At 43.5% G+C, this 12,555-nt stretch overlaps 1 protein-coding gene across 8 annotated transcripts in view; it reads left to right on the forward strand.

Annotated features, from left to right (window-relative positions):
* The window catches only part of GPM6B (glycoprotein M6B), a 110,281-nt gene that overhangs the window by 67,421 nt on the left and 30,305 nt on the right, over positions 1 to 12,555 (forward strand). The window contains exon 1 of one of the 8 annotated variants that reach the window (XM_054834763.1): positions 9,569 to 9,944. The exons of 4 other annotated variants lie outside the window; for them this stretch is intronic. In XM_054834763.1, coding sequence (XP_054690738.1) covers positions 9,884 to 9,944 — 61 coding nt within the window. In that variant the 5' untranslated portion in view covers positions 9,569 to 9,883. Of the gene's footprint in view, positions 1 to 9,568; positions 9,945 to 12,555 lie in introns of those variants that run through there. 3 more of the 8 variants (XM_054834756.1, XM_054834742.1, XM_054834710.1) reach the window with 3 other exon arrangements.

Raw genomic sequence — 12,555 nt, forward strand, 5'->3', positions numbered from 1 at the left:
CACATAATGATAATGCTTTGTGTTTACACTTGGGAAGCTCTGAGTATAAGAGAAATGGCTACAAATGTGCTGAAACCCAGAGAGCAGAAATTAAATGGGATGGGAATGATACAAGGAACAGATGAAGAAAAGTAGATGCTAAATGAATTTCACTCTGACTCATGACAAAGTGCAGAAATGATGCCTTTCAGCCATTTAAAACAAGTGAATGTCATGTTTGGAAAGAAGCAGAGAAATGGGGATGTAACTAGGCAGCGTCAGGGTGGGATCGCTCAAAAGAGAGCCTGGGTGGTTTTCAGGCAGCAGGACTAGAGGCCGTTTCGGAGGCCGGGATGCTGCTCCTGGAGACGCTGCTCCTTCTGCGTCAGCTGCAGTGCCGCGCCTCCGAACCTGCTGGGCTGCAGAGTGGCTCTTCCCGCCAAACGACCAAGAGGCCCCAAGCTCAAGACACTTAAAAAAATTAGGCGAGACAAAGTGTTGGAAATGTATACTCTAGGGAATAATCCTGCCCTGGCAAGGGATTTTACTCGACAGCCTATCTGGGAATCCAGGCTAAAAGCTGCTACTTTGTCCTTAACTCACCCTATAGTGCTTTTGTCTCGGAGCTCGCTTTGTATGCAGGATCACCCACTGCTGAGGTTCGGCAAAAATCGAGGCGTGACATGATCCAGACAGAGCTCCAACCGTGCTCGTTGTTGGCGGGTTAAGTCATTCCCTGTTTATAAGGTAGAGGGTGGGTTTTTTTGGTTTTTTTTTAATTGCACTGAAGTCTCCGAGTGCACACTTAACTTTTTATGGGCGTAAGTGAAAGACCTGTTAAACACTTCAGCAGCCGTTGTTTGTTGTCCACCAGCGGCATTCTCAAAGGCATTGTAAAGTGCAGAAAGAACTGCTACTTTATACATGACTGGGATCCCAATTGATGCAACTAAAAGAGGGGATTGGAAAGCTAGGCCAGTCGAAGTTGCCTGGCACATATTTAGTCGATGAGTTAATTGGACACCCTCAAAGTGGAACTTGTTAATGTCCTGCCGCTTTCCTAATGAGGATATCTGCTCTTGCAAAGAATACAATGATTAATTGGGGACCCTTTCGTTAGTGTCTTAACTGAGGATTTCATGACTAGTGTCTTGTGTGTGAAAAGAAACTATATTTGCAATTCAACAGGCAGTCCAGAGCTTCATGGCAGAACCGTTCTAGGATCTTTCCCAAAGTATATTTTAATTACACTGGAATGGGAATTTTCAGTATCAGGGAAACAGCTGAAGTAATGGTGACTTACAAGGTGCTAAAACTTTGAACACTGAATTTCAGTACCTTGTACCAATCATTATTTTGATACTTTCTTTTACGTCAACATTTTGACTGTATCAACATTTTGACTGCTGAATTACGTGGGCTTTTCAAAACACAATACACAACTGCCCAATAATCCATGAGTGGGTCTTGGAGCGACGTATGGCTGAGCCTAACGTTGGTGGCACCAGCCTTGCAACCCGGGATACTGAGGTGAGCGGATAACGGTGCCTAAGAAACTGTGCTCTCACTGCGTGGTTTAGCTCTGCCATAAACTCCGGTCAGACGCTGAGTCACTTGGTTCTGGGCCCTGAAATCTTGAGCCGGAGGAGGCTGTAGCACTGGGATGGTGCTTAGTTGTGTATTCACTATCAAACGTAATACCTATTGCATGACTCCATAGATTAGTTTGCATTCTTCATTATGGTTCTGATGATGCTGATAAGGTTTTCTGCTCAATAAAAATATGTATATAATTATATGCATATATTTTCTTCATGTACCCACATATACACACACATACATGTTTTCTGCATATGTATACGCACACATCTATATCTATGGTTTATGCATGGAACCCCTTATGAAACTCAGAAGGAGTCTTCATCCTCATCTCTCCCCATGCCCATCCAGTGTGGGGAGCTTTTTTATAACAAGTGCCCCTGGTTTCTTTTTGGGGAGCTGTAGGGTTTTGTACTTCTTTATATTTCCCTGCTTTTTTCCACGCTTTGTGAAAAGACTGGACTGAGGCCAAGACTGAAGAACAAAACGAGCACTGAATAGATGAGAGATTGTAGGTGGGTTGCTGAAGTCTATGTGAAGAGTGGGAGGGCAATTTTGAAAATCAGAACTGGATGTTAAGTTAGCACAGGACTGCCTGATTAAATCTGACTTTGTGGAGCAGAAGAATAAGTTTGTGTAAAGGCTGAACTCAGTGAAGTTTAGATTTATTTATAGATAGAGAAAAAAAACCACAATAAGTAGCCTCCCAGTACCAATCCTATCTCAAACTCTCATGTGTTTTGAGACTAAGCAGTTGTATTAGCAGGAGTGTATTATAATGATACCTTTGCTGCCTTCTGAAACTCTGGCAGAAATAGCTCTTCTACAAGTGCAAGAGGCACTTCTACTTAAGTGCTAGCAAGTGCGACATAAATATCTAGGATGCTATTTCAGTATGTCCAAGTATTTAGGAACTCTTGTTAGTCTTCTGAGATGGCAGTAGGCTTCGGCAACAGCACTGGAGAAGAGGGTTCATAGCAAAAGTAGGTTGGATTGTCTTCAAGGCGCAGAATTAAGGGAATGAAGACAAAAGACCTGAGCATATCATTTTCCTGCTGCACTGCAGTGTTCCTGCTACTGCCGAATACGTGACTCAAGGCAGAGGGATGGAGACGCAAGCATGACAGCTGAGAATCTCCTCTCTGCTGTGAAGGTGACAGAGAGAGCAAAAAAAGGTGGTTATGTTTGCCAAAATCAAGAACCTTGCCGTTAAAATGATGGAGGAGTGTTTGAAGCACTGTTGAAGGGCTTCATATATTAGTCATGTATATGAGGATGTTGCCACTGCTGAATAGAAAATGTATATAAGATTGGGTAACTCAAAGCCTTGTTTTCCTGCCTAATTTTAAATTTAAAGCATTTGAAAGTTGCCATGCGTTACACTTGTAGGAAACTATACATATTGCCATAAAATTGTTGAGCTGGAGTAGAAGCTGAAGACGACCATCGGGGCTGGTGCTCTGAACACTGCTTGCTGAATGAAAGCTACTTCTGGGGGAAATGCTAGGATGTCTTTGCTTTTGTTTCCTATATTTCTGTGCTCTTTGAGCTGTAGTATAAATGGGTTCCAGTTCGTCAACATATTTCTCTCTGGCTTGCCAAGAGTGTGGTGCTACCTACTCCAGGCAGCCTTGCAGGACAGAGGTTGCAGGAGGCATTGTTAACTTCCAGCTTGGTTTCAAATGTAGCCTATTTTGTTTTCATTTTTATTGTTTTTCCTCAAAAGTCTTTGGCATGGTTGAGATACCTGTGTTCTGTCTATCAATTATTTTCCCCAGGTCTGTTCTTTAAATAACACCCACAGTTTTTACACCCAGAAAAGAAACTTTAATAAAGACATTAGTTAGGATAAAGAAAGAATATCTAGCATTTTTTTAAAATCAGTTTCACGCTGTTGACTGCAGAAATAGACCTCTCGGCTATTTAAGAATATCATCAACTTTTGCTTTCATTTTGGCTTTGATTGTAGCTCTTCAGGCTTTTTTCTTTGGTAGCTTTCACATCTCTGCCATTTGAGTCTTCTTTGAGACTAGGACTTGATGAGACTTAGCTACTGGAAAAGCTGTACAGAACCATCTATTCATTCTTTAAGGGATTTTTTTTTTCCCATTTACATTCCAAATAAAGGTTAGCCATGTGTGTTATGTTCTGGATTTAGGCTCTTTATTGCCTTTGATTCTTGCCAGTGGCTGTGACTGCGATGGACTAGAGCAGTGGTCCAGCTGGAAGCTAGCAGGCCAGCCAGAGAAGAGTATGAAACCCAATAACTCAACACCATCTATTTTTCCTGCCTGCTAGCCACCAGGCATTTAGCTTAGCAGTAGTTATTGCCATCTTCATGTGGCTTTAAGGGGGTCACAGGACTGGTGCCTTTACGCTGTTAAGGTCTGCTCACCCTCTTGGACTTACCTGCATCAGTTAATGCGGTGATTTTCTTTGGTTGCAGAGATAACCACTATCCACACTTAAGCCTTTAGTTTTGCCCTTTCTACAGAAATCCAAGATTGAGGTCTCAAAGTGCAGTGCAGACTTATGGTTTTCAGTAGTCTATATTTTATGCTGCAGTAAAAGTGCAGGGTTTTTTCCATTGTTATTTATTTATTAATTTGGATTTCATTTTCCTAGTAATTTAGTATGTCTGAAAGAATGGGCCCCAAATTTTTTTTTTTTAAAGTACTTACCAGGTATATGACTGCTGCACAATTTAAAGCTTGTTGTCGTGCTTTGATTTTATCCGCATGGAAAATTTGCCTGCTTTTGCATAAGCATTCAGATTGGGTTTTATACCCAAGTCTTAGGTAACTAGTCTGAATGTAAGCAATTACGTTCAGAGACACAGTAAGTGGCTGCATGTTTATTTGTTCTTGAATATTTTTGCAAATTTCCTAAAAAGTAAAAGTATTCTACAAGTTGTCTTTAAAATTAGTTGTTCGGAATATATATCAGTCTCATTTGAGGGACTGTCTCTGTATTTTAACTTTGAGTCTTGGATCTCGTAGGCTAATCTCAGATTGCTCTTGAAGTATGTGAGAACTCTTTATTACAGCTCTCTGAAGCCTTTGTAGAAACGGCAAGTGTGTATTCATCTCCTGAAAGCTTGTGAAGAATTTGCTGTAGCTTATGATAGAGCTCCTCAGCCTTCAGGAATGTAAACTACATTCAGTGACATTAAAGATAGATGTTCACAAGGAATTGGCACATGAACTGAATTGGGTTTTTAATACCTTTTTTTAACTTGTGTAATTGTGCTATTTTAATTGACTGAGCAAAATGATTAAATGTTTTTTTATAAAAACTTATATAAATTAGATTAAAACCTCTTTTTTTTATTAAACTATTTTGCAGTGAATGTGACTTGGTCTGCAGTGCCTTCACATACTTTCATCCTGAGGTTTGGCTGTAGGATTAGAGCTGTGCTTAAGCAGCAGAAACCCTTACTGCTCAGCCCCTTTCCTCATTTTCATTTTTATTTTGGTCTGCAAATAAAATGCTGTGCTGAACTCTTGAAATGCGACTGGCCGTCTTCCCTGGTTGCTGGTTATCTAAATCAGCCTGGTCTGTACAGTAGGTTTTTGCTGAATATCAGTGTTTAAAGATTTTTTTTTGTGATTTCTGCCTTTGTGGCTTTGTCTTTTGCTGTGTTGTCATAGGCTTAGACTTGATGTCTCCCAGTCTCATCATGTTTTATGAAAAGGATGTATCTGATTAAGGGAGGGAGCATTGGATGAGACACCTTGGGCTGAGATTAATGCTCGAAGCACCCGTGTTAGCACTGGAGGAAATAGTATATAGTTTGGTTTATCTGCTGTGTTTATCAATGATAGGACAGAGGTTTGGAGTTTAAGAAATTACTTAAGATGATAAGTGCTTAAAATCCATCATATATTACAGCAATCTGGAAAGTAGTAAGAAGGGAGGGGGGGAGGCTTTATGCTCATGCATCACTTGAAGCTTTTAGAAGATGATTTAGTAGGTAGAATTAATGCTTTTGAATAGTTGGGACTGATGGCTTCTGAAGTCTCCAGCTCAAGCTCTTGTGAAGTTGTCATTGCTCATTTGGGGAAGGGGTTATCCTGGGAGGAAGTAGGGGAAGGAGTCTCCCAGCCTGTTAGTTTTGTGTTTGTAAAACATCTGCTCTGAAGTCCTGAGCCTGCTGAACAAAATCTGCTTGCCAGCAGGAAAGCATGCAGCTGTTTGAAGGAGTAGGTCTTGCTGATACAGAGTGGAGGGCTTCGTTAGGGGCTTTTCTCCAGGGACAGGCTGTAATCAAAGGTACTGTCAATGTATTTTCTGTTTAAAGAAAGAAAATTCCAGATGACGTTTTGTGGTGGGTTGACCCTGGCTGGGGGTCAGGTGCCCACCAGAGCCGCTCTCTCACTCCCCTCGTTCACTAAACAGGGGAGAAAAAGTACAACAAAAAGCCTGTGGGTCGAGATAAGGACGGGGAGAGATCATTCACTAATTATCGTCACGAGCAAAACAGACTGAACTTAGAGAGGGAATTCATCTAATTTATTACTAAGCAAAACAGAGTAGAGCAATGAGAAATAAAATCAAATCTTAAAACACCTCCCCCCACCCCTCCCATCTTCCTGGGCTCAACTTCATTCCCGGCTTCAACCTCCGCCCCGCTCAGGAGCACAGGGGGACGGGGAACAGGGGTTGTGGTCAGTTCATCACACGTTGTTTCTGCTGCTTCTTCATCCTCAGGGGGAGGACTCCTCTCATCGTTCCCCTGCTCCAGCATGGAGTCCCTCTCACGGGAGACAGTCCTTCACGAACTTCTCCAACGTGAGTCTCTCCCACGGGGTGCAGACCTTCACGAATTGCTCCAGCGTGAGTCTCTCCCATGGGGTGCAGACCTTCAGGAGCAAACTGCTCCAGCGTGGGTCCCCCACGGGGTCACAAGTCCTGCCAGCAAACCTGCCCTGGCGTGGGCTCCTCTCTCCACAGGGCCACAGGTCCTGCCAGGAGCTTGCTCCAGTGTGGGCTTCCCACGGGGCCACAGCCTCCTTCAGGTGCCTCCACCTGCTCTGGCGTGGGGTCCTCCACGGGCTGCAGGTGGAATCTCTACACCCCCTCATCCTTCCTCCATGGGCTGCAGGGGGACAGCCTGCTTCACCATGGTCTTCACCACGGGCTGCAGGGGGATCTCTGCTCCGGTGCCTGGAGCACCTCCTCCCCCTCCTTCTTCACTGACCTTGGTGTCTGCAGAGTTTCTTACATCTCACTCCTCTCTCCAGCTGCAAAAAAGCTCTCTCTAACTGTTTTTTCTCCTTCTTAAATATGTTATCCCAGAGGCGCTGATTGGCTTGGCCTTGGCCAGCAGCAGGTCCGTCTTGGAGCTTGCTGGCATTGGCTCTATCAGACACAGAGGAAGCTTCTAGCAGCTTCTCACAGAAGCCACCCCTGTAGCCCCCCCCGTTACCAAAACCTTGCCACGCAAACCCAACACACGTTTGTATGTTCTGTGTATTTATACTGATAAGTGCATTAATATTATACCACTTGAAGGAGTTTTTGAACAGGCCTTTTGTAATTTGGGGTAGTCAGAAGAGAGGTTTCAACCTTTTAAACTTGTAGACCTTCCAAAGTAAGCCAAGATCATTAAGAAACGGGGATCTAGACTATGACAGCAGCAAGTACAAGTACCGACTGAACAATAAGTTCCAGGAAGGGAATTTTGATGTCAGAGGCAATCAACCATTTTGACCAATAACTAAAATTTGTGTGATTTTCAGCAAGTAGGGTATGTTTGCTGTGGATTTTCAATCTTACTGATGTTAAACATGGAAAAAACCCCACTCTTTGTAGAACATTTTCTTTGTATAATCATTATCCTAGTTGTAAAGAAATTGTCTTTCCTTTCTTGACTGTGGGATTCAAACAACTTTTAGTAATGGTTAGAAGACTATGGCAAACATCTATGGTTCCGCCTTTCAGCTGCTTCCTTGAAGGAGTGCATTTGCATGGTCTTGCTGGGCAGGGATTTCAGTACACGTATGGACTGATGTGTCGGCATTGGAGAAGGAGATTGGAGAAACTCCTTGCACCTGGGTTGAGGTCTCTGCTGAGGCTGCTGATTTGATTACCTTCAGGAACCCAACCCATTGCCTCACGTTGGTTCCTGAGGATACTTTATCTTCTCTACAGATTAACTTCTTCCTGCTGAGGTGGGAGCTTCAACTGCAGACTCTAAGAGCAACTCTTTATCAGGGAGTGTAGTGATCGGACAAGGGGTAATGGGTTTAAGCTAAAGGAGGGTCGATTTAGATTAGCTGTTAGAAAGAAATTCTTTACTGTGAGGGTGGTGAGGTACTGGAACAGGTTGCCCAGAGAAGCTGTGGATGCCCCCTCCCTGGAAGTGTTCAAGGCCAGGTAGGATGGGGCTTTGGGCAATGTCGTCTAGTGGAGGGTGTCCCTGCGTGTAGCAGGGGGGTTGGAACTAGGTGGTCTTTGAGGTCCCTTCCAACCCAAACCATTCTATGATTTTATTCTATGGTTCCTGGGCTCCAAGAAAGCCTTTTAGGTAAATGCTTGACATCAAGTTTTGACGCTGTGATATGAAACCTTAGAATAAGTCCAAGACCTCTTGGCAGCTGGGCTGAAGCATATGTCTGAGCAGTAATGCCCAAAGCAAAGTAACAAGTATGGTGACCACGGTGAGAAAAGAGGATTTCTGCACTGATTTTTGCAAGAGAAGAGAACTTTCTCTAAAGGTTGGGTCTGAGGTTTTTTGTGCTTTTCACTAGGCATCCATAGAAATAAAAATGCGCAGCAAAATTGTGGGTGTAATAACTTTGATCAGAAGAGGCTGAATTGCAGCTTTGGACTGCTTCCCTCTTCCCACTCTCCTGGTTGAATCTGTTATATGGAACATGCAGTGTGTAGGTTTTAACATCCCCAGCATTTGCTGAATCTGCTAGTCGTCTTTGCAGCCTGCAGGACGGGCTGCGGCAGCTGGACCAGCGAAGCCTGCCAGACCGCAAAGGCCATTACTCCATGGTTGCTCCATCATCCTACACACAAAAAGGGGTGCCTTTGGGCACGTCTGCCCAGTGCAGTGTGGCATGCTGTGAGGCCGCTGAGACAAGCGAAGTGATAGACAAGGTTAATTAGCCTCAGTACAGTACAGCTTTAAATATGTCAGTTATCTTGGGGCTTGGAAGGTGAATAATACCCTTGCGTGGTGTTGCCTGCTCTGTGGCTCCCCAGCACGGGGCTGCTTAGAGCGGGCTGGGGACACCTAAAGTCACCTCGTGCAGTGCAGTGTAGACATGTCCTGGTTTTGTTGCCTCCAGAGCCGGGTTAGTACAGCTTGTGAGATCGCACTGCAGTCTGTCTCGATTTAGGGGAGTGATCAAACGTGCTTAACAGCAACTCTGCCCTCACTTTTAAGCATGGCTTTAAGTCTCTAATGGCAGACATCCTTTTAAAAACCCAAGCTGTGTTTTCTTAAACATTTTATCCTTTAAAGTATTGCATGTGCATTTTAGGTAATTTGAGCTTGCTTCCTTTCTGCTTGCTTGGATTTTTTGTGTGCTTTTTTTTCCATCGTTCTTGCTAGTCAGAGAAAGAATTTACATTTTCCATGTGTGTATATATATATATATGCCCACTTTTGCTTTTATGCTTCTCTGACAAGAGTCTTTTGCCATGGGTGAGCGGAACTTAGTCGGCACAGAAAGCAAACAGAGAGAACAGACCCATCGCCCTCCGCCCCTTGAAAGAGCAGAGGGCATGTGGAATAAATCAAAACGCAAAGCATAATAACGAGGTCCCATGGGAAAGGGAGCCTTGTGATTGTGTGCCGGCGTGCACTCCCCTTAGAGACGGGCGACTGGGGGGCTCCTTTCTTTCTTGCCCACATCTCATCTCCCAACGTCGCCAATCCATTCACCGCTGAGAGAATTGATTAACATTCGCCGGGAGCCTTGGGAGACAGGGAGAGAGGGGGAGAACGGAGGGCAAGGGGAAGGGGGTGCAAGCTGGTGATGCCAGTCCCCACGACGCGGCAAGCCGGGGCACGGTCGGGCACAGGACGGCTATTTTATAGCTGGGGACCGTGGTGACGTATGGCTGAGCACTCGCTGGCACGGCTCCTCGTGGACCAGTCAGCGGAGCGAAATTGAAGCTGACAAGACTTTTCTGGCGTTTTGGAAAGGGCTGTAATCTACTGTAGGGGAGAACAGAGCCGCTCAATCACCGCCGCCGTAAATAGGAGACGGAAGGGAGTGAGAAAGGAGGCGAAGAGAAAAAGTGCTTGCTGGGGGGGGAGGGGGGGGCGGCATTTTTGGTGGATGGTATGAAGCCAACCATGGAAACTGCAGCAGAGGAAAATGCAGAACAAAGCCAAGAGAAAAAAGGTACCCAGGGGTCTAACAATAGCCTGTTTAAATCTTTTCATTCAGGGGGCTTAAAGAGGTTTAGGCCAGTTTTGTCACTTTTTCAAATAGCTCTTAAACAATCATTACTGCATCTTCGGGCTTTCAGCCGTCCTTTCCTGCATGGCTCGACAACAAATTAATAGAGCGGCAATCTTTCTGTCTGTGTCTGTATTTGCTCTGAATCTGTCCTAACTCTACTAGAAATGATGTTTGCAAGAGAAGTCTTGTTATTGCTGCGTCTTTGATGGATTTTGGTAAATTTGGTTTACAGAGGTAGTGTGTGCCTGTGTGTTTGCATGTTGTTTTCAGAGCCATAATCTGGTGTTTTCATCGAGACTTGCCATGTAGCAAGGCTTTGCAATGCAGTGTGGGAGACCTAGGTTATAATAACATGTAATAGATTATAATATCACACAACCTTTGTGTAGTTAGCTTGGTGCCAAATGCTACTCTGAATTTTAAATTCCTTTTCTATGGTGTCGTCTGTCAAATTTTGCTTATGTGGAGATCTGCCTGTGGTATGATAACGGAGAATAATGTGATGAGTTTCACAACATTAGGTTTCAGGATGTGTTAATCACTGAGAATTGCTGCTTAATGGAGAGAACAACTCCATGGTAGCTATTCTGCAGTGGGGAGATGGCAGCGCAGGAAGAGAGATGCTTCATCCATCCCAGCCTTACAGGTGATTTATTTGGTCTGGAGTGCAGAACTTCAGAGGGTAAAATTCAACTAGCAAAGGACTGTTTTGTTTCTGAATCATATAATTAATACCAAAGAAATGTCCCTCTTCAGTGTAGCAGACTGCTGTAAAAAATCGTAGCAATATTTTTTTGCTAAATGATACAGCAGTAACAAAATTATTAAAATTTCCCCTGCCTTTTTACATGAGTCATAGTAGACTTTTGAACCTGTTGTGTGACAGCTAAAGCAATCTGAGTATCTCATAGGCATACGCAGCTGATACACAACTAATACATTTCCCCAAGTAAAATTGTTTAATTTATTGTTAAGCAGTTCAGATGCAAATGTAATGATAAATCTTGGTACTGTCCAGTACCAGATTTTGTTTTCCTTCTTTGAATCTGATTCCTCCTACACGCTTTGTATAATTCAAACCTAGCTTCAGTTTCAAGTAAATGAAATTTGTCAAGTGATTAGACATAGTACTACATAATCCCTTAGGGATTTCACAAAAGGAGGTACACTGATGAGAGATTAAACTCTGAAAGCCATTAGTGTATGTGGACAATAACCCACCTCACTGCACATTTTGAGTAATTAATGTACAAAATGTCCTAAATACCTTGGCTATAAAACCACCTTGAACTCATAGATCATTCTTCAAAAATTACAGCAATTTTTTTCTTCTGATTGATGAGTTTCTTTTAAACTGATAGAGCTCATGTACAATAAACACCAAAGTTATCCGTATGCATTAGCAGCTGTGCCAAACGGCATGTGTTGCTGAGTGTGTTTATAATGAGTTTATGGTTTCCATTTTATTTTGGCAAGGATGAAAGCACAACATGTAGAACGGTAAATCTGTTACCAAGTCAAGGTGGTTGATCTGTTGCTTTCATAGGATGCAAGCAGGGGAACTTCCTATCTTAATTTTACCACCATTTCCTAGTTTTTCTGTGATAATTTTATACTTTGGATCTGTTACATAGGTATGTGTATGTAACACTTCAAGGCTTTGTTCTTGCCAGTTCCCTAATTTCTGAAAGTAACACATGGTCTCTCACATTATGCTTTTTATTTCTATTCACTTAAATTCCCAGTATGTTTCACAGCGAATTAAAATGCAGAAAGCTGAAACAGTCCTACTCCTAGTTTCAGTAGCAAAATAAATAGCCCAGATCCCCCTGCAGTGTTACTGCCATGAAGCAGTGATGTAGGAGGCATATTTGGGTTTGGGGGGCAGATTTTCCAAAGTGCTGAGACTGTCTAGCCCAGTCGGATTTTTAGATGGGCTCAGCAGGCATCAGGTACCTCTGAAACGGCAGGATTTTTCAAAAGGGCTCTTTCACCACCAGCTCTCATGGAGAAAAATGAGCTTTTTCTCTGTGTGAGGAAACTTCCTGGAAAATGTTGCCACTTCGCTTTGGGTTGTAAAATGGAAGCTGACTCCTTCAAAAATATGTCCATTTACTGCCTGGACTGGATCCTCCTACCTGCTATGCCTTACAGGCTTGCGGGGCTTGCAACGCTTGCTTCTTCCTCTAAGATCCCACCTGGACTTAGTGTAATGGCCATCCCTTATGAGATGCCCTAGATCCAGTGATTGCCAGGCAGCCACCACAGCTTGAAGCCATTGAAGCGCTGTCGCTAAGTCTTTTAACTCTTCCTTCCAGAAATGAATTGCGAAGTCCAAGGAGATAAACCAACCTCAGAGGGGGCTTGGGGGATGTCGTTATTGCTAAGACTGAACAAGAGAAGACCCTGAGCGTTTCACTCTGGGTGTTACAGTTCTTGCACTGCCAAGTTCAGAGGAAAGTCTCTGCGTTTAACTTATTAGCAAATTGTACTTTTCAGCTAAGAGGTTTTTTTCCCTTTACCAGAATTTTATACTACAGGTCTCCAGATT

This window comes from Grus americana, chromosome 1 (assembly GCF_028858705.1).
Source record: "Grus americana isolate bGruAme1 chromosome 1, bGruAme1.mat, whole genome shotgun sequence".
Taxonomy (NCBI): domain Eukaryota; kingdom Metazoa; phylum Chordata; class Aves; order Gruiformes; family Gruidae; genus Grus; species Grus americana.